The following is a 23,388-nucleotide window of genomic DNA, read 5'->3' as shown; positions in this document are numbered from 1 at the left end:
GTTGGGGTTTAGTCCAAATCTGCATCCTTTCCTTCAAGGCTCAGGGGTCCAAGATTATCTTCTGTGTCTGTGTTAATTGGTTTCCCTTTTCTTAGTTGAAGAGGGTCTGTGCAATCCTTCTGCCTAGTCCGCCATCTTGCCCCCCCCCACACATTTATTTTTAAATGAAAATTTTGATGATAACATAATTTTTCAGCTTTGCCTGTATTATAAAATCTAACATTGTTACCTTTCCTGCAAGGCCTGCACAGTAAGCACCCTGCTGAGCCTCAGTTTCATATCCAATCCCTGCGCCTCCTTGTTGTACATAGGCATTCTAGCCATACTGACCCTGCAGCTCCTTCTAAAAGGTACTGCCGTTGAGCCAGATCCAACTCATAGCGACCCCTTCCTTGGGTTTCCGAGGCAGTATCACTACAGAAGTAGATTGCCCAACCATCCAAGGAGTGTCTGGTGGGTTTGAACTGCCAGCCCTTCTGGTTAGTAGTCAGATGCCTTAGGCACCACGCCACCAGAGCTAAGCATAAACTACAGCCCTTTTTCTGGTCCCCTGAGGTGTTAGGGGTGAGAGTGTAAAGCACAGAATTACAAGTTTTCTCCTGGAAGCTCCTTGTTATGTGCCGTCGAGTCGGACCTGACTCATAGCGACCCCTCCTTAGGTTTCCGAGGCAGTATCACTACAGAAGTAGATTGATTGTCCAACCTTCCTTCCAAGGAGTGGCTGGTGGGTTTGAACCATCAGCTTTCTGGTTAGCAGTCAAGTACCTTAGGCACTACGCCACCAGAGCTCCTTTTGCAGCTCCTTAGTGCATGCTTTATTCTCCCCTTCTACAAGGCCTGAACTGTTCGCTTTTCTCCCTGTAATCAGCCTTCCAATCAGTTTGAACATTTTTCCAGGTTTAGGCAGCCCTGTTTATACCACTTTGCACTTGTTTCTAAAACGTTGTTCACTGGACACATGAGGATGGGAACTCTGTTAATGTAGTAGACTACTATATCTGTAGCACCTAGAACAAAAGAACGGCATAAAAGGAGCTCTGGGGACATAGTGCCTAAGGCATTTGACTACTAACCAGAGGATTAGTAGTTCAAACCCACCAGCACTCCTCAGAAAGAAGGTTGGGCAATCTCCTTCCGTAGTGATACTGCCCTGGAAACCCAAGGAGGGGTCGTTATGAGTCGGATCTGACACCACAGCAGTGAGTTTGGTTGGTTTTTGGGAACCAAGTCTGAATGAATGAATGTACTATCAACTAGTTTCTTTACCCTTTCTCCAGGAGACAAAAGTAACCAGCTTTTGTATTAAAATGGTCAGTGTAAGAGCACTGTGGTGGCACAGTGATTAAGCACTCGGCTGATAACTGAAAGGTCATTGGTTGGAACCCACCAGCTACTTCACAAGAGAAAGATGAAGCAGTCTGTTTCTATAAAGATTTATAGCCTCCGAAACCCTATGGGGCAGTTCTACTCTGTCCTATAGGCTCACTATGAGTTGGAATCAACTTGATGGCAATGGAGTTTTTTGGTTTGGTCAGTGTAAGTTAGCTGACTTCCCCACTATCTTCCACCTCCAATGTGTAAAACAGTAATACAAACTCAAGTATTTGTCTGAAACTGACTGTCGGTTTTAAGGATTAAATAATTTATTTTTAAGAAAATCGGAACTGCTTGTTTGCTATATTGTTTCAGGAAATTATTACTTATTGATAACTTCTTCTTTTAGTTTTTCTGCAAGCAGTCTCCTCTTTAGTAATGTTTGCTTCTCCTCTGCTGTCATTTCTGGTTTCTCTGTCATTTCCTTTAAAAAAAAAAAAAAAAAGATAGCTTTAGTATAAAATGGATTCATCTGTCTAAAATTCCCAATATCGTATCTCAGATTAATAAAGATTAGGATTATTTTCAGTAAGATAAGCCACATGTAGACTAAGTTTTCTAAATGGCTTTGTAAAATCCCTTGGGGAAGCCTGTTGGGAGGAGGTAGCTTGGGCATTAATACTGTTCTACAATAAAACATTTCAAACACTTCAAAAGACTCAGATAAAGCAGCCTGCTGACCCTTATGCACTCAGCAGGTCAAGTAAAGAAATAAGAGAAAAAACATATGATGAAACTGCTATCATTTCTGCCTCACAAAATCCTGCTCGCCATTAATGAACTGCCTAGAAACGACCTGGCAGCTGCTGGCACTTCAGGATGGGTAAGATGAATGGGTCTATCAAGAAAATTCATTACTGATACTTTTTTTTTCCCCTTACTCCCTCAGTGTTGCTGTGGCTAAGAAGTTATAACTTTGCCCCGTGAGTTCTATTTATATGGACATTATTACAGCATATACAAATACATATGCAGAAATACCATCTGTGAAACCTACATATGGTGATGGGTATATCCCTTTCGCCTAAACAAGTATCAGTACTGATACTTTTTGGCAAATATCTTGATTTTAAGATTTACAAATTTTGACATGCTGTGAGGCAGGGCATACCTCTACTTCCCCTGCAGGATTTCCTTTTTGCTCATTATTTTCTGTCTGCTTAATCCTTATATCCTTTCTCATTGACATTAACTTGTCTCTCTTCTGCTTCAGATAGTGTTCTCGTTGGCGCAGTTCTTCTGTTCCAAGTGCAGCTAAATTCTGGATCACAGAGGAGAAGAAATACCAAATTCAAGTCTACATAATGAATGGCACAGATACTATGTGACTGATTCAGTTAGAAATTTGTGTTCAAAATCATAAAACAGCCAAGTGTACAGCTGTTTACATAATTCATTCCCAGAACATTGTCATGTTTCTCACAGTTCCTAAATAATGTCTTACTTACTGCTATTGGTCCTTCCATGCTTGTATGTTCTAAGCCAGCCATCTTCAGTCCTTTCTGGGGGAGGGAGGAAGTTTCAGGCAACATTTCCAGCTTTCTTGCCAATGGTTGTATTGACCGATTAGCAAAATGCACTTTAACTTCTGCCAGCAATTAGATAATGAGGTCAATAAGAAAATTACAAGAAATATTAAATATTAGGTTCACCAGAGCTAATGTGAATCCTTGTTTTTGCTCATATTTATTCAATCAGCACATATTAAGTGCCTCACTGTGCCAGGCACTGGGAGAGAAGGATAAAGTCTGCCCTCAAGGAGCTTGAACACTACCAAATATTTTTAAACAGTTTCTTGTGATTAATGACAATTCAGCAAATACTGAACTCCTGCTACTGATAAGGTACTATAGCTACAAAAAGATATTATCCTTGTCTAAAGATCAAAATTACACTAAATGTAATAATGCAAGATTGTAAACAATATACTAATTCCTCACTCTAATGTAGTTGGTTTCAAAACTTTTGCTTGCAGGTGACAACTGTAAGTGGCTCTGTATTTTCAAAACAATGTAAAGCTACAATTTTCTGTATTGAAAGGGTAAGTATGATTACTTTCAGTCATTTTTGTTGGTGATTACATATGGAAGATAACTCTAACCCCTGCCAATGCATTAATAATACAAAAAGATTCCTAAACCAAAAAAACCCAAACCCACTGCCATCGAGTTGGATCCAACTCATAGCGACCCCTCCTTGGGTTTCCAAGGTGGTAGCACTACTGAAGTAGATTGCCCAACCTTCCTTCCAAGGAGTGGCTGGTGGGTTTGAACCTCCAGCCTTCTGGTTAGCAGTCAAATGCCTTAGGCACTACGCCACCAGAGCTCCCAAAGACTCATAAAGCAAGGAGAATATGGAAGCACATTTAACATCAGGGCTCAGTATTTCCCATCAATATTGCAACTATGTAAAGAAAGAGGATTAACATTCAAATTGCTTCTTTGAGACATTTTTCATTATAAGATAAGGTGGTTTTTTTTTTTTTTTTATGATGAAACATTTGCAGTGTAAGTACATGAGCTATGAAAGAAAGCAGAATAAGATAAGCAAAAAAAAAAAAAAAAAATCCACTCCCATCAAGTCAATTCCAACTCTTAGCAACCCCTTAGGACAGAGTAGAACTGCTCCATAAAGTTCCTGAGGCTGTTAATCTTTACAGAAGCAGACTGCCTCATTCTTCTCCAGCAGAACAGTTGACGGGTTTGAACCGTCAACCTTTTGGTTAGCAGCCAAATGTTTTAACCACTATGTTACCAGGGCTCCTAGTAGACAAAGGCCTACATGAAAATGACACTCTTTAAGAACTGAAAACTTAGAAGAACATGGTACACCTGTCTCTAAAAGTCTCCTGGCATAGCAAAACTGGAAATACAACTTTCACATGGGGTGAGTGGACCCACTGTAGTGCCAGGGAGACTGGAGGAAGGAAAGCTCTACAGGCCCTAGGGCAGTAAGGGAAGGCTACCTGGAAGAGATGAGGCTGAAGCTAGCTCTCCAAGCCTACTTGGCAGGGAGCTTTAGAACTAGCTTAAACAGAAACAAAGATGAGCTTAACAAAGTTGGTCATCACATTCAGATAGAATCAAACTACAGTTGTTCCTACTGATGCTGCTGACTCTAGCAGCAGTAAGCTTAGGCCCCAAATATGAAACCACAGAGTTGGAAAGGGGACAGTTCATTTCACTTCTGAAGAGGGAAGAACCATGCACATAGCATTTATATTCAACTCATGAGCTTGCTATAAACAGTTCTTGCCTTAAGTTTGTTGGTTGTAATATATTTCTATACAGTAGTCTAACTCAGACCTAAAGAGTAAAGTATCTGAAGCCTACATACTTAGTCACTCTTTAAGTCCTAGAAAAGGAGCATCAGAAACCCAGCAAGACTAAAGAAAGATCATCACAGACAGATCTGGCAATTCTTTGCATCAGCTTGAGAGGCTATGATATCCATTTCCAGCAGGAAAAGACATGAGCAAAGGGAGTGGAATATCTTTGATTCTTTCACAATGGTATTCCATCGCCTTGTGCATGTGAAGTAATTTCTTGGAATATGCCCTTTTTTTTATTGTGATTTGGGTGAAAGTTTACATAGCAAATTCACTTTCCATACAGCAGTTCACATATACTTTGTCTCATGACATTGACTACAATTTACCACAATGTAAAAGCTCCCCTCCCACTTCCTATAGTTACCTCTTCCCTGTGTCCTTCCCTCCATTGCACATCTGCCCCCTGGGCTAAGTCCCTGTGCACACAGCCCTTCTGTTCTCCCACGACTGTTCTCTCCAAGGAGTGTATGTTCCTAATGTCAATGTTCAGCTCATATGCCTGTCTTTTGCTTGGCTGGAAGCCACAGGAGTGGGTTCAATTCCAGACCTGAAGGGCAGCTAGGGGCCATAGTCTCAGGAGTTCCACCAGGCTCTATCAGACCAGCAAACCTGGTCCTTTTTCTTTAATGATTTTGAATTTTGTTCCACATTGTTCTCCCACTCTAGCCAGGATCTCCTACATAGATCCCCTATGAGTGGTTGACAGTGGTAGCCGGGCACCATCTAGTTCTTCTAGTCTCATAGTCATATAGGTTGAGGATCACATGATGTACCAATCCCTTGGACTAATTGTTTCCAAGAGTGTTTGGTTTTCTTCATTCTTCTTTGCTCTGAACGAGGAGAGACCCATCATTGCATCTAGATGGCTGCTTGCAAGCTTTTAGGATCCCAGTTCCTACTCACCAAAGTAGGTTGTGGAACAATGTTTTGTGTAGTATGTTATGCCAATTGAGCTTAATGTCCCCTGCAACTATGGTCCCGAGCCCACAGGTCCAACTCCTCGCTCCCTCTGGGTAGCTGGCTGTGGCCAAGAGGTGACTACAACCTTGTCCCTTGTCAGCTGTATATATACCTGGAAATTCTTACAGAACATACCAATACACTTGTAGAAACACTGTCTACCAACCCTATACATGGTTTTGGGCACACTCTCCCCTGCATAGACTTACCTAATAGTTCAGCCTGTCCACCCATCTATCCACCTGTATACCCATGTTTGCCTTCACTGACAATGCAGTATTGTATGTATATGCCCATTTTTAAAAAGATATAACAGTTTTTTAAAACTAAAATAATTACTTTTGAAATTAACTACCATTTGTTCTATGCCACTGATACATATAATTAAGTTACATATATTTTGAGAGCAGGTTTTCTATGGTTTCACATAATGGCCAGTTAATGAGGTAGACAAAGCAAATTCATTCAAATTATGACCAACAAAATTTAAATCCATGAAATGAGCTCTATGTAATAAAACAAAGAAATATGGAACGTCAAACTGAAACAAAGCTCACACAGATCTAAATAAAGCAGGTGCTTTCAAAGATGTAATTCAAATGAAGTTATTCTACTCACAATCAGCAGAATATGGGGGAAATTAAAGTTCATCCATTAACATTTTCCACAAGGATTCTCATTGATTTTGGTTTCAAACACAGAATTTCTGACTACTTAACATATGAACAAACTGACTACCTCCTATATTCTAGTTATGTTTATTCATTAGGAAACTAATTAATGTTATCTTTCTGGTCAACTTCTCACTCACAATTAACATACAACTGTGGACAAGGAAGAGAATCCCAGATGCTATGTGAGCCCTGTCTTGTAAGGTGCATCCATGGCACAGGAGCTGGTGGCTTCCTCAAGAATTTTTGCTCACTGCTCTGGGTTCCAGGCCTTACTTGGAAATTTGGGGACTACATCCTCTCCATCAGCTGGGTATGTCCTACCTGCCACCTCTTTAGCTAAATTCACAAAGAACTTTAAATACCATGATGGGAGAACATGAAACGTGTCTTCAATACTCCATCCCAGGATTTTTGAAGGTTAAAACAGTATACATGGGAAATAACCCATTCCATACCAATATCCAGGTAGCCTCTAACTTGTGATGCATTCACGTTAGCATGAATCACACTTACCACCATCTGGGGTTTTTTGTACATTTTATCTAAGTTAGTAATACGTACTGCATACAATGTTGTGGCGTGTAATTGGATGACGATTATATGTAATGCCTCCAACCCCAAAGCCAAATAAAGATAAGATTTACAAAGATACTGATAATAAAAGGCAATAATAATGAAAACAGAAAACAAAAATGGTAATTGCTTACATCAGAACCAACATACAATGGAGTCATCAGAACAGAATCCTGTCGTAAGTCAAGGACTACCTGTATTCACATTATTAGAGGAAGTTCAGTACACCTCAGCCTCACCTGAGAGTGGGTGTGCAAAGTGCTCGCCATCCTCTTGGGAGTTAGTCACTTTTGTAGCTTCACTAGCATGTACTGAGGGTTCTTCTGTCTTAGCTTCTGATAACTTTAGAAATCCATAATTCAATTAAAAAAATACACATTTTAGATTATTTTCAAAAACTTCACTACTTAAGGGATCCAAGACATTAGTTTAACCAAAAATAACTGTCTAATCTATCTACTGAATAATAAACAAAAAGTTCTATTTCTCCTAAGTTTTTATGATGCTGCCAGCACTATATATCTTCTGTTTTATGCAGTAAGTAAACATTCTATTTCAAATCATGCAGTGCTAAAAGTGACTATTATGGTTAGGACTTCAGACCTAGCTAGAACTGAGTTGAAACCCAGGCTTCACCATATTATCATGTAATCCTGAACATAATCCTGGGAAAGACTGTAGAAGAAATGAAACTACTGAATTATATGGTACTTTTCCACTTAAAATAATCTATAAAACACTAGTATGAAATGCCTGAAGTTGGCACAAATTGGTTTATATCAGTTTCTAAAATGGAGTAATGTATTTAAACCAAAGAAATCATTTAAAGATTGGAAAGAACTAAGTAAACTGATACTCAATTTTCCTTAAAAACAGAAGAAAACCCCATTGTAATACAGCTAACTAGATATTTCATGGACATCTACACTCCTTACATGCTGGATACATGGGGTTCATTATTATTCTCCTCTCTACTCCTGTGTTTAAAATTTTCCATAACACAAAGTCAAGGGGGATAAAAAAAACCATAAAAACAATTCTATGCCCTAAAACATAGTATTATTCAAGAAGCCTGAAGTACCTACCTAATGTAGTTTGCTTATAAATCAGAGAGTTAATACTCCTGTCTTCAGATAACAGTTTTGAACTGGTTTCTGTTCTATCCTTTTATATTAAAATATCTTTTTTAACTTCTAAGAACTTTGTCTCCATATACTAAAAGGGATTTCCTCAACCATGTCTTGATCCTAAAATGTCTCTCTCCTGCTCTGCACTGGGTACCTTGGAGTAAACAGGTTTTTCAAAGAAGCAGATGGTGAAAAGATACAAGCATATATATATGCCATAATGAGTGAGGAGGGAGAAATGGAAACTACTTTTAAATGACTAAGAGAGAGGTTGTATTAAATTTCCATTTCCCTTCCCTTTCAGGGAGACTGGGACAATGTGGAAAGAGCAGCAGCTAGAAAAGGAGAGAGGAAGGAATAAATATTAGCTTCCCTTACCACAGGTTAATTTACCCTTAGGAAATGTCAGGCACTTTATGGAGATGGTTTTTAGGCACGAACAGTGTACCAGGAAATGTGATACTGAATCATTCTACTTGAAGATGATAATGTTAAGGGCTGCAGGGAACTTTCTGTAGTAGCTATTTCAAAACAGAGAGTCAAGGAGAAGGGGAAGTAAAGTATTTTTCTTAAATGCTTTTGTTCATAAAATGAAGGAATTTTTGTAAGGAACTCTCCCAAAATAGAAATGGTATTACAATTTTTTGGATTTAATAATTTGGGTTGTTATCATGGAATTGGAAATATAGGCTGCTGGATGAATTATAACCTATAAGGAATTACAAAGAAACTAATTCTTAATAGGTAATGTTGTTGTTATTTGCCATCGAGTTGGCCCCGACTCATAGCAACCCCTCCTTGGGTTTCCGTGGCAGTATCACTACAGAAGTAGGATTGCCCAACCTTCCTTCCGAGGAGTGGCTGGTGGGTTTGAACTGCCAGCCTTCTGGTTAGCAGTCAAGTGCCTTAGGCACTATGCTACCAGAGCTCCTTAATAGGTAATAGTTTCATATAAATGCTTAAATGTGCCAGGAGAATATGAAAACCGAGAAATGTGTAGTGCTACATAAGCTTAAACTTTTAACAACCAAAAGTAGGCATAAACCTAGTAAGATAATAACAGCAATGAAATACTTCTGTTGTATTAATATACACAGCTGCAGATACAGGCACCTGTTTCTTTCTCTTCCTTTCTTCCTCTTGTTCATATTCTTCTTTTGATTTTCTGAAATATACAAAAATAAAGTGGAAAAGTAAATTTTCTGATCAAAAAACAAATACTCAAACAGCCCACAAAACATGCAAGGCATACTGGGCACAAAGATGGAAAATAAGCAGGCCTTGCTATAAGGCTGCATACGATCAACTGGGAAAGACACATGCAGCATAATATAGTCAGTAACATGAAACACAGGCATATCATTTCCTCAAGAAATGTGAATGACTCCAAGCTGAACAAAGACCAACATATCTAAAACCCTAAACTCAAATCTGAATGGTGAATCCCTTTCATCTCCTTTAGAGAGATCCGCTAAACCTCTCTGGATATGATCCCTTTCTCCCCTCATTCTAGCTTTTCCACTGGCATCTGAGCCATCACAAAGCTCTTCTGATGCTATTGTGCCACATCCTATCAACTTTATAAACTGCTCACTGAGGCAGTCGGATTCAGGAAAACAGTAAATCTACTCTCGTACATGTGTGTAATTAATTCCCTTGGCCACCTCTTACACAGTTGTTGTTAGTTGCCATCAAGTTGACTCCAACTCAGAGTGACCCCAAGTGTGCAGAAGAACTGCTCAATAGGGTTTTCAAGACTGTGACCTTTCAGAAACAGATTGCCAGGCCTTACTTCCAAGATGTCTCTAAGTGGACTTGAACTGCCAACCTTTCTGTTAGTGGGTAGGTGAGGAGAATACAGGATATCAGAAGATGGTTGTGCGTAACTGAGTAGTACAGCTGGAGAGGAAGGACCAGCAAAAGTCAACACTCCATTTTGCAGATGACACAGTGGCTACAGGTATCCTTTTGTCCTAAACCACTACATTACCAGGAGATTTATAAATGAGTTACCGCAATCCTCCCTCCTTTCCAAAACTTCCAGAGGGGTCAGGAGATAACAGGCTCAAGGGAAAAGGAAATGCCTACTGCCCTTTCCCTGTTCTGTGTAGACCCCTTTAGTGAGTTGCATGCTCCTTGCCAGGCTGAGAAGATGACAAGATTCTCATCTGGGCCAGACACCTCCCACTCTCCTTCTCTGTGGGAGTCTAGATGACCCTCTTCTGACTGTGAGACAGCTGGAATGAGCCTTTCCCAGTACTGAGCCATGGAGTACGCTGCTCAGCTCAGGCCACTATTCATCCCTTTCCAGGGATCATGCTGGGTCCACTGTAACTTTTTCCCAAGGTATCTAGTCTTCTGTCTCCATAATGGAAGCAGAAGATCCTTCCATTTGGGTTGATCTACTATGAGTTAATCTGAAAATAATTTCTTCTGTTGACTAAGAAATTTTACATATAAAACCAGTTGCATCAAGTTGATTCCAAATCATGGCAAACCCACGTGCTTCAGAGTATATCTGTGCACCACAGGCTTTGCAATGTCTGGCCTTTCAGAAGTACATTGCCAGGCCTTTCTTCTTTCAGTTAGTAGTTGAGTGCTTAACCATTTGAGCCACCCAGGGACTCCTAATATATACATACAAAAAAAAAAACACAAAAAACTCACCATCAGTGAGTTGGATCCAACTTATAGCAACCCCTCCTTGGGTTTCCGAGGTGGTATCACTATGGAAATAGATTGCCCAACCTGCCTTCTGAGGAGTGGCTAGTGAGTTTGAACTGCCAGCCTTGGTTAGCAGTCAAATGCCTTAGGCACTACGCTATCAGAGCTCCTAATATATACACGTTGTTATTGTTATGTGCTGTCGAGTCGGACCCGACTCATAGCAACCCCTCCTTGCGTTTCCAAGGCAGTATCGCTACGGAAGTAGATTGCCCCATCTTCCTTCCGAGGAATATATACATAGTTATACATAAATAAAATTCACAAATCATTTCAGGGTCTTTAGTAGATAATTCAAGTATTTTATTAGTTCATAATACTTTCTGGGTAAAAAGCATACACAGGGCATATTATAGTACTACTACTGATTCATTCAAAAAAATAATTAAAGGAGGATACCTAAGAACTTCCCTCAGGATTTTCATTTCTTCCTGTTCAAGGTCACTAACCACATCAGAACCATCTGTTAAACAGTCAGGTAACACACCTGTTGAAAACCAAAGTCCACATGGAAGAACATCAATTCAACTGAAAACATTTATTTCTCACATTATAGTTCATCAAGAAGTACAAATTACTTTATTGAGATCTACCACTTAATGTTCTAAGTGATTAACTCTAACTTATTTTTGTTTTGGAGAGTAAGTCTCATAAAAATCTAATCATTTTACCTAGAAATGTCTCTTAGTAATTATTTGTATTATTTATTTAAAATAACAATAATCATATATGGCAATATAAGTTTATTAATACAAGCTATTGTCTTTGATAATGACACTGTTACTGCTGTTCTTGTATAATGCCTAAGAGTATTACCACTGAAACCACTTAAGCTGAGGTAAATATTGAAATTATGCTCATGAAAGTGTTAAGGGAGAAGAGGTTTAAAAACAAATATAATTTGTTAATTGAAATAGCCTGTTGATACTGTTAACTCATACTACAACTACTATTAAACAGGGCCCTGCTCACTACATACAAAGACAGTGTGGTACTAGGCACTTCAACTCTCACTACCATTCAGTCGATTCCATTCCAACTCAGCAATCTCCATGGGGTTTCCAAGGCTGTAAATCTTTACGGAAGCAGACTGCCTCATTTTTCTTGCATGGAGTGGCTAGTGGGTTCAAACCACCAACCTTTTAGTTAGCAGTCAAATGGCTTAACCACTATACCACCAGAGCTCCTTGCTAAACTCTTTAGAAGGATATAAAGATGAATAACACAATCTCTGCCCTTGTTATCAGTTACCAGTTTAATAACTACAAATTAGGACAATACCCACATCACCCTGACACAAGGAATTTTAAGTGCACCTTAAATGACTTTATTACCTATATCTTCCTGACAAGCAGAGAGACTGGTAATAAGTGTTCTGTTCATATCTATCGTTATTACATTTCCACAATATTAGAAGCATGTCTATCGGCTTTTACCTTCCATTACTTTATCCACATACGACTTTGGGATTTTAGATCTGCTTTAAATTATAGTAGCTTTATTATGTTTATCCCCTTGATATTTAAGTACATTTTTTAATTAAACTTTTTATTTTGAGGTAACAGATTCATATGCCGCTGTGAAAAATAATAATAGAGATCCTGCATATCCTTTACTCAGTTTTCCCCAATGGTAACATCTTGCAAAACTATAGTACAATATCACAACCAAGAAGTATTATTACAATCCACTAATCTTAAGTGCATTTTTGCTCAGTCAAGAGATATAAAATTAGTATTCTCCAATAGTCTTTCTAATAAAAATTAAAAGTACTAAGGGAAGAACAATGTAACAGTATGAAATACTTCAAAACCATCAAAATACTGCTCTGATTTGCATTTTCCTGTAATTCGCTGATAAGATATAGTCAAGAATCAGAGCACGTCTGAGGTTTCTCACCACAAACGTTAATTTTCAAATAGCCTGCAATCAACATAGCTGTAAGGCACTACTCCTGAATCTCACTTAAGCAACATTCTTAAATATAAGTATTAATAACTCAGAGGCAGAAATTATTGGTTTACATTTAAACATAAGTAAGTTGTCCAACTCTATGGTTTAATAGCAGCCATGACACCACGTTACTCCCTTCTCCTTCCCTTGCTAATGTAAGCCAGATTTTGTGCAGTTATCAGGTATCCAAATAATAAAGAGGCATATCCTTGGCATCCAGAGTGACTTGTAATTGGTTTAAACCAAGCGTAATGATCTCATTTCCCTTGCCACGTAGCTTAAGAAGGCTTTGTGACCCTAATCCTGATCGGTAGTACCTGAGGGGAAAACTCCTGAGGGGGCTCCATGAAAATGTTATCTTGCTAACCAAAAGAGATGTACAGGAGGAAACATCCTTTTTCTTCATGAGACACTGTTGAGTCTGCATTCCATGCAGCCAGACTACAATCATGAGAGAATATCCTGAGGATGGCAGAGTATAGGGATGGGAAGTGTCAGGATCCTTGATAACATCACCGAGTCACTGAATTAATCAAGCCTCGATCTGCTTGCCTTCCCTCCCTTCCTCTAGGACTTCTTGCTCTGTGAGATGATTATTTCTTACTGCTTATGCCATTTTTATTGGTGTTTTCTGCTACTGGTAGCTTGAAGCATCCAGCTGAGATTATGAGCTATATCTATTATCTTTTTGGTAAAATCTAAATGAGTTTCCAGTTAAATTCTAAACTGAACCTATACAGTGTCAATGTCATAGTCACTATTTCTTTCATCAAAACTAATGCCCTGAAAATAAATTTTATCAATGTAAAACAATCATTCAAATTCTTTACCCCATAGGTGAGAGTAAAGCATAGTTTCAGAAAAATTCAGAAGCAAGGATTTTAGAAAACAAACCATTGTAGAAAGGCAAAGAGAAAGACACTGTTTCTCAAACTCATTTATACCGAAGCAAGAGCAATGTGTAATGAGTTCTTCAAGGCTAAAGTGCTCTCTGACCTGCTGTAGCAGCTTTTCAGTGTTTTAAGGGATGGTTATGGTGGTGGTTGGTTCTAAGAGATAGAGTTTCTACTCACATTAGACAAATGAAAGGCCCTGAACCCTGTAACGTTTGCCTAATAACAGAAGCCCTGTTGCCACATGATGCAGATGTTTAAGAGCAAATAATACAACTGAATTATAGTTCGCATATCTGCAAGAAACAATCAAAGGGAGGGGCCTGCTGCCAAACCATCAGACAGGTTACAGAATGGTAAAGAGTATCAGTGGAAATCTACTGAGGAAAGGAACACATAGGCATTACAGTCAGGATACCAGAGCCAGAAATCTGAAACAGAGATAAGAATCTGAGTTGAAAGGGAGATGGTACAATAACAAGCAGTATGGTTAGAAACTCAGATGCTTTGAATCAGGATGTCAAACACAGTTCAGGTATATAAGAAGGGAACAAAATCAGAAAGATCTGGAGATAAACTGAACTTACACAGAGTCAGAGAAAAGATAAAGTCAAAGAGGGTTACTGGGACTTTGGATTCTGTTTTCCCCTCTACCTGGTGCTGTGTACCATATCTGTCCACTGCCTTATTACAGTGGTTCTCAGTGCAGTACCAGGGCCAGCAGCTTCACCATCACTTGGGAATTTGTAAAAACACAAATTATCAGGATCCCAACCCAGACCAACTGAATTAAAAACTAGGGGCCACCAATGCATGTCTCAACAAGATCTCCAAGTACTTCAGATGCTCACTAAAGTATAATCCACTACTTTCCATGAGACCCTAATTACGATAAGCCAGGAGAAGAGAAAAAAAGGAGCCACCTCTCCAGAGTAACTTTGACCACGAAATATCATATACAAATAGCTGGGCAGAAAACCAAACTTTCTGAAATTTGAAACGTCATTCAATCAAGTTCTGGTCTGCTTTCCTTCAGGTGTCAAATACATGCCAATTAACAAGTTGTACTCTTTTACTTCAAGTCAGCCATAGACTTTCACACTTGAAATAAAATTACTCAAGGCCACTAAATGTGAGATAGTATTCAAATAAGAATGATCAAAAATGCAAAGCATTCATTTAGCACTTAAATTTCTAACTTTAACAAGTTTACCATTTCTCTCTTGAATTATTCGAATGGCTTGCAGCTGCATTTCAATGTTTTTCTGGACCATCATTGCTTTAAAGATATTAAAATCTTCTGCTGCCAATACAGGTTGCAAAATGGCCTGTAGAAAGAAATCTGTAGGTTAAATGGAGATTCAATTTTTTAAACTATTTCCCACACATTCATATCATCTCTAGTGCTAAATGGTGCATTAAATCAAGAATGCTATGCTATTATTTATGATCCAATGACTCAAAAAAGATAACTTTTTGATTTTATCTTAAAAGCCTTTAAAGTTGGGTTCTCAAGAGGTTGATTCTCACAACCCCATGCTCCAGGAAGCTAAGGCTGACAGTGATGCATTTTCCCAACAACCTACTGCTGAACAACTCTGCAAAACAACCCAGGAATCTAGCTTATTCTTCTAAAGTTACCACTTCAGTATCTGGATTTGTTTTTCAATGAAAATAATCTATTTCATTTATATTCTTTCACTTGAAACTAAAGAAACTTACTTTTTGTCTTGAAATTTACTATTTGTTTAATGGTAAATCAGTAACTACAAAAGCTTTCCTTAGTTAATAAAAATATCTGTTGTTGTTGTTGTTGTTGTTATGTGCCGTCCAGTTGGACCCGACTCATAGCGACCCCTCCTTGGGTTTCCGAGGCAGTATCACTACGGAAGTAGACTGTCCCATCTTCCTTCCGAGGAGTGGCTGGTGGGTTTGAACTGCCAGCCTTCCGATTAGCAGTCAAGTGTCTTCGGCACTATGCTACCAGAGCTCCCATAAAAAATATCTAATTAAATAAAATTAAATGCCCTCAAAAATGGAGTCTGGAAAATAAGTGTAATGAGCTAGTAATGAAGAACACAATACGCTTTTCCAGTGCACATGGAACATTCTCCATGATATATCATATGTTAGGCCATAAAGCAAACTTTAATCAATTTAAAAACATTGAAATCCTGCAAAGCATCTTCTCAGATCACAATGCTATCAAATTAGAAATCAACTATAGGAAGATCAACGGAAAAAGAGCCAATACATGGAAACTGAACAATATCCTCCTTAAGAAAGATCAGGTAAGCCAGACACTGCGGGAGAGAGATCCAATGGATCTACCGACTCAGGACCATAGTACTGGGGGACGTGAGACTCAACTGGCACAACAAAATACATAAAATCCTTGATCCTCATCCTACATTGGTGAGTAGCGACTGGGGTCTTAAAAGCTTCAGTGGCCACCTAAGATGCAGGTAATGATCTCCTAGCATCGGAAGCAAAGAAGAGTGCAAAAAAACAAGGGCATTGGGAAGCAATCAGCCCTAGGACATGATGGCCTTCAAGACCAGAAGAACTAGATGGTACCCAGCTACCAATGCCAACCATTCAGGAAAGGATCAAATCTGGAGATCCTGGATAAAGTGGGAAGAAAAACGTGGAGCAAAATCCAAAAACTCAGTAATGACCAGAATTATTGGCTGGATGGAGTCTGGTAAGACCCCCAATATTATGGTCCTGGAATACATTCTGGGCCTGGAATAAAGCTCACTCCCAGGGGCTGGCTCACAGCCCAAGAGTAAACAAGATGTACATGCAGACCACTCAACCCAGGGTGACGCACCCACATACTCTATGGAAATGCATCTCTTGGAGCAATCAACCACCAGAGGGGCACCAGAGGGGCAACATTCGCATGAAGGAAATGCAGGACACACAGGAGTGTTAAACTATGAGGACCATGGGGGGAGGATTACTGGTCAGGGAGGGGAGGAGACTGGGTTAGGATTGGGGATGGTATATGGGAAGTGAAACTAAATGTACACGTAATGTTGAATGTAAAACAAACTCTTAAAAATAAATAAATAAATCTTTATCATTCACCAGAGATAAAGCTCAGAAGGCAGGAAGAGGTAGGAAAGGTCAAAAGGAAATGGTAAACACTAGGAAAAAAAAAAAAGAAAGAAAGACTGGGTAAGAGAAAAAATAAACAATGCAATTAAAAAATTCCTTGAATTAAATGAGAATGAAAATACAACATAGTAAAATCTTTGGGAAACAGCAAAAATAGTGATCAGAGGGCAATTTATACCAATAAATGCACATATCAAAAAAGAAGAGTGAAGCAAAACCAACCCCTTAATTCAACATCTCTAACAATTAGAAAAAGAACAGCAAGAAAAGCCTACAATCACTAGACAAAAGGAAACAATAAAGATTTGAGCAGAAATCAGTGAAACAGAAAATAGAAAGACAACAGAAAAAATCAACAAGACCAGAAGTTGGTTTTTTGAAAAGATCAATAAAATTGGCAAGCCACTGGTAAATTTAAAAGAGGAAAAGGAGAGAATAACATGAAAAAGAAATGAAATGGGTGATGTCACAACAGAACCAACTGAAATGAAAAGGATAGTATCAGGACACTATGAAGAAATGTATTCTAAAAAATTTGAAATTCTAGAAGAAATGAACAGATTTCTAGAAACACACTACTTACCTAAACTAACACAGACTAAGGTGGAAAACTTGAACAGATCCATAACAAAAGAAGAAATTGAACAGGTCATAAAAAAAATTACCAAAGAAAAAAGTCCTGGCCCAAATGGTTTCACCAGAGAATTCTATCAAACATTCAGAAAAGAACTGACATCAATCCTACTCAAACTATTCCAAACCACAGAAGAGGACAGAATCCTCCCAAATTCACTTAATGAAGCAAGCAAAACCTTGATACCAAAACCAAGCAAAGACGTCAATCACTACAAAGGAAAACTACAGACCAATATCTCTCATGAATACAGATGCAAAAATCTTCAACAAAATCCTAGCCAATAGACCCCAATAATATATAAAAAAAATAATTCATTATGATCAAGTGGGGTTCATATCAGGTATGCAAGGATGATTCAACACTAGAAAAACAATCAATATCATCCACCACATAAATAAAACAAAGGAAAAGAACCACATGATCGTATCAATCAATGCAGAATAGGCATTTGATAAAATCCAACACCCATTCCTGATCAAAACACTCAGCAAAATAGGAATAGAAGGGACATTCCTCAACATAAGAAAGGGCACCTATGCAAAACCAACAGCTAGAATTATTCTCGGACAAAGACTAAAGCCAGTCCCCTTGAGAACAGGAACCAGACCAGGATGCCTGCTATCACCACTTCTATTTAATATTGTATTAGAAGTCCTAGCCAGGGCAACAAGGCAAGAAAGGGAAATCAAAGGCATTCAAATTGGTAAGGAAGAAGTCAAACTATCCCTATTTGCAGATGATATAATCCCATACCTAGAAAACACAACAGACTCAGTAAAAAACCTAATGGAACTAATTGAGAAATTTAGCATCATGGCAGTATATAAGATCAACATCCAAAAATCAGTTAGAGTCCTCAACACCAGCAAAGATACTGCTGAAAAATAAATAAGGAAATCAATACCATTTACAATAGCTACCAAAAAAAAAATAAAATACTTGGGAATAAATCTTACACAAAAGACCTGTACAAAGAAAATTATAAAACACTACTTCAAGAAACTATAAGAGATCTACATAAATGGAAGAACATATCATGCTTGTGGATAAGAAGATTGAACACTGTGAAAATGTCAACACTACCCAAAGCAATCTATACATTCAATGCAATCCCAATCTAGATCCCATCAACATTCTGCAAGGATATGGAAAAACCAATCACTAACTTTATATGAAAAGCACAGAGACCTCAGATAAGCAAAGCATTATTGAAGAACAAAGCAGGAGGTCTCACACTCCCAGATCTTAAAACCTACTATACAGCCACAGTAGTCAAAACCACCTAGTACTGGTACAATGACAGACACATAGACCAATGGAATAGAATTGAGAACCCAGAAATAGATCCATTGACCTATGGTCAGCTGATCTTTGACAAAGGGCCAAAATCCATTAAATGGGGAAGAGATTGTGTCTTTAACAAATGGTGCTGGCAAAACTGAGTATCGAATTGCAGAAAAATTAAACAAGATCTGTACCTCACACCATTCACAAAAACTAACTCCAGATGGATCAGAGATTTAAATGTGAAACCTCAGACTATAAAATTCCTCAAGGAAAAATAGGCAAATTTATGGGCTCTAATATATGGCATTTGACTGCTAACCAGAAGGCTGGTGGTTCAAAACCACCAGCCACTCCTCGGAAGGAAGATTGGAAAATCCACTCCAGTAGTGATACTGCCTCAGAAACTCAAGGAGGGTCACTATGAGTCAGATCAGACTCAATGGCAGTGAATTTGGGTTTTTTTTTTTTTTGCAATATATGGCATAAATAGATTATCAAGCATAACCAAAAATGCACAAACAGAATAAGATAAACTAGATAAATAGGACCTTCTAAAAATTAAATTTTTATGTGCTTCCAAAGACTTCTCCAAAGAGTCAAAATAGAACCTACAGACTAGGAAAGAATATTCGGCAATGACATATCTGATAAGGGACTTATCTCTAGAATTTATAAAAAACTCCAACACCTCAACAACAAAAAGACAAATAATCCAATTAAAAAATGGGCGGAAGACGTTAATAGAGACACGTCACCAAAGAGGATATTCAGGCAGCCAGTAAACATATGAAGAAATGCTCACAGTTATTAGCCATTAGAGAGATGTAAACCAAAACAATAATGAGATACTATCTTGCCCCAGCACTAGTAGCTAAGTTCAACAAGACACAAAATAAAAAATACTGGCGAGGATGTGGAAAGACTGGGACTCTCACACATTGCTGTTGGGACTATAAAATGATACAACCACCATGGAAAGCAGTATGGAGATTCCTTAAAAAGTTGGAATTAGAAATACCATTTGACTCAGCCATTACACTACTAGATATATATCCTAAACAAGTGAGAGCCAGGACAAGAAGAGATATACGCATACCTATGTTTATCACAGCACTATTTACAACAGTAAAAAGATGAAAACACCTAGGTGCCCATCAACAGAAGACTGAATAACCAAACTATGGTACATACACACAACGGAATACTATGCAATGCTAAAGAATAACACAGAATCTGCAAAGCACCATGTAACATGGATGAACTTGAAGGGCATTATGCTGAATGAAATAAGTCAATCACAGGACAAATATTGCATTAGTCCATTAATGTAAAAAGTCAAGGAAAAGTTTATATATGGAAGGAAATTTTCTTTGTTTGTTACCAGGGGTAGGAGGGGAGGGGAGGACACTGTTAGACAGGTAATGACAATTATTGATTTGGGTGAAGAGAAGGGCAATGTACCAAATGTGAGTGATCAGCATGGTGGCACTGAGGCAGAGAAAGACAGAGGGTGGTGCATGGGAGGTACACACAACAAAGATGAACGCTTCTGCACATAAAGTACTATGTGTTGTCAGTGAAGGCAAACACTGATACATAGGTGGATAGATGGGTGGACAGGTTGAACTATTAGGTATGCCTATGCACGGCGGGGGGGAGCTCTGGTAGCGTAGTGCCTAAGGCACTTGACTGCTAACCAGAAGGCTGGTGGTTCAAACCCACCAGCTACTCCTTGGAAGGAAGGTTGGGCAATCTACTTCCTTAGTGATACCACCTTGGAAACCCAAAGAGGGGTCACTATGAGTTGGGGGTCCAACTCGATGGCACAAAACAACAACGCATGGGGGAGTGTGCCCAAGATCATGTATAGGGTTGGCAGACCATGTTTCTACAAGTGTATTGGTATGTACTGTGAGAATTCCCAACTATATAGTAGAGCTGTCAAGGGACAATGTTATAGTCACTTCTTGGCCACAGCCAGCTACCCAGAGGGAATGAGGAGTTAGTTGGACCTGTGGGCTCAGGACCATAGTCACAAGGGACATCAAGCTCAGTTGGCATAACATACTACACAAAATCATCGTTCCACCTCCTACTTTGGCAAGTAGCGACTGGGATCTTCAAAGCTTGCAAGCGGCCGTCTAGATGCAATGATGGGTCTCTCCTTGTCCAGAGCAAAGAAGAATGAAGAAAACCAAAGACTCATGGAAACAATTAGTCCAAGGGTCTGGTAACACCATAAGATCCTCAGCCTATGTGACTATGAGACCAGAAGATATAGATGGTGCCTGGCTACAACTGTCAACCACTCAGAGAGGGATCTATGTATGTGATCCTGGATAGAGTCGGAGAACAATGTATTACAAGACTTAAAATCATAAAAAAAAAAAAAAAAGGGACCAGTTTTTCTGGTCTGATAGAGCCTGGTGGAACCCCTGAGACTATGGCCCCTAGCTGCCCTTCAGGTCTGGAATTGAACTCACTCCTGTGGCTTCCAGCCAAATAAAAGACAGGCATATCAGCTAGATACACTCTAGATACACTCCTTGGAGAAGTCAATCATGGGAGAGTAAAAGGCCTATGTATGCACAGGGAGACAGCTTGGGAGGCAGGAGTACATTGGAGGGAAGGACACATGCAAGAGATAACTATGGGGAGGAAGTGGGAAGGGAGCTGTTGCATTGTGGGAAATTGTAGTTGGTGTCATGAGACAAAGTGTATGTGAGCTGCTGTATGGAAAGTGAATTTGCTCTGTAAACTTTCACCCAAATTATAATTAAAAAAAAAAAAATGACAATGCCTTCAAGGAGGAAAAAAACAGTCTAATAAATGCTGCCAGGACACTTGGATTTCAACAACAGAAGAATGAACCTGTACCCCTACCTAATACCATCTACAAAAACTAAGTCAAAATGGATCAAATGCCTAAATATAAGAACTAAAACTCTTAGAAAAAAACATAGGAGTAAAACTTCAGGACTAAGTTTTTAAACAATGGATTCTTAGATATAACATCAAAACATGAACAACGAAAGACAAGCTAGGTAAGAGACCTCTTCAAAATTAAAAACTTTTGTTCATCACAAGACTGTATCAACAAAGAAAAGAGACAACTCTACAGACTGGGAGAAAATTTGAGGGAGCTATATATAATAAGAGTTTAATATCCAAAATATATAAAGAACTCCTACAACTTAACAACAAAAAGACAAATTCAATAAAAACATGGACAAAGGATTTGAATAGACATTTCAAGTCTGAAACAAATGGCCAAGAAATCCTAGAAAAGATGCTGAATGTCATTAGTCACTGCTGTTGTTGTTGTTGTTTTGCCGTCGAGTTGGCCCCGACTCATAGCGACCCCTCCTTGGGTTTCCGAGGCAGTATCACTATGGAAGTAGGATTGCCCAACCTTCCTTCCGAGGACTGGCTGGTGGGTTTGAACCGCCAACCTTCTGGTGAGCAGTCAAGTGCCTTAGGCACTATGCTACCAAAGTTCCTCATTAGTCACTAAGGAAATGCTAATCAAAACCACATCAACTAAGATGGCTATAATTTAAAAAAATGGAAAAAACAGGTATTGGCAAGTATGGCTACTGGGATTGTAAAATGGTACCATTGCTATGGAAAACAGTTTGGCAGTTTCTCAAAAAGTTAAACATAGAATTATGATATGATCCAGCAATTCCACTCATAGGTATACACCCAAAAGAACTCAAAGCAGGAAAGCAAACTGATACTTGTATACCCATGTTCACTGCAGCATTATTCAGAACAGCCAAAAAGTAGAAACAGCGTAAAGGTCATCAACAGAGGAATGGATAAATAAAAGGTGGTACACACACACAACAGTATTATTAGTCATAAAGAGAAATGAAGTCCTGATACATGCCACAACATGGATGAACCTTGAAAATATTATGCTGAGTGACATAAGTCAGTCACAAAAGGGCAAATATCATATGATCCCACTTACATGAAATATCTAGAACAGGCAAAGTATATAGAGACCAAAGTTTATTAGTGGCTCCCAGGGATGGGAAAAGGGGATCTCATAGCCTAGGAACACTGAGATTCTTGGGTGAAGGGAAAGGCAATATACAATAAGGAGGAGATCAGTGCAAAATGATCAAAGCAAAGGAAGACACCGAGAGGAGCAAGAGTTGAAGGCAACAAAGATAAATACTATTACATATACAATCATGCAATAACAGTAATAATAATAATAATAATCTACAAGTGCATACATACATAGACACATATGCTGAACAGGTGTAGGAAAGCAAATGGGACTATACCCATGAATATATATATAAGCTTGACTATATATATAAGCTTGACACAGGACATCTGTGGTAATTAAGGTTGGATGTCAATTTGGCTGGCCCTGATTAAGTGGCTGGGGAGCTGGATGTATTTATTCCCCTGGTAAGATTTGTAATCCATGGAAGAATCTACTGGAGCAGCTGTGTAGCTGGTTTAGGGATGTGGGCTGCTTCCAGTATATAAGAAGCAACTTTGAGGAAGATTATTTGCTCAGCATATAGATTGAATAAGTATGGGGAAAGGATACAACCCTGACACACTCCCTTCTTGATTTTAAACCATGTAGTGTCCCCTTGTTCGTTAGAAAGACAGCCTCCTGGTCAAGGTACAGGTTTCTCATGAGTACAATCAAGTGTTTGGAAATTCCCATTCTTCACAATGTTATCCATAATTTGTCATGATCCAC

At 38.8% G+C, this 23,388-nt stretch overlaps 1 protein-coding gene across 1 annotated transcript in view; it reads right to left on the bottom strand.

Annotated features, from left to right (window-relative positions):
* Positions 1–1,696: 1,696 nt before the first annotated feature.
* Positions 1,697–23,388, bottom strand: part of CFAP36 (cilia and flagella associated protein 36) — a 43,641-nt gene continuing 21,949 nt past the window's right edge. Inside the window, exons 4-10 of the mRNA XM_007938009.2 lie at positions 14,823–14,937; positions 11,163–11,250; positions 9,153–9,204; positions 7,152–7,254; positions 2,823–2,962; positions 2,486–2,635; positions 1,697–1,798 (exon numbers count right to left, since the gene is read on the bottom strand). Of these exons, the coding sequence (XP_007936200.1) occupies positions 1,697–1,798; positions 2,486–2,635; positions 2,823–2,962; positions 7,152–7,254; positions 9,153–9,204; positions 11,163–11,250; positions 14,823–14,937 (750 nt within the window). The remainder of the gene's footprint in view (positions 1,799–2,485; positions 2,636–2,822; positions 2,963–7,151; positions 7,255–9,152; positions 9,205–11,162; positions 11,251–14,822; positions 14,938–23,388) is intronic.

Source organism: Orycteropus afer, unplaced genomic scaffold (assembly GCF_000298275.1).
Source record: "Orycteropus afer afer isolate SDZICR_OR568_19922 unplaced genomic scaffold, OryAfe1.0 scaffold00046, whole genome shotgun sequence".
NCBI lineage: Eukaryota > Metazoa > Chordata > Mammalia > Tubulidentata > Orycteropodidae > Orycteropus > Orycteropus afer.
This window is presented reverse-complemented; position numbering and strand designations above follow the sequence as displayed.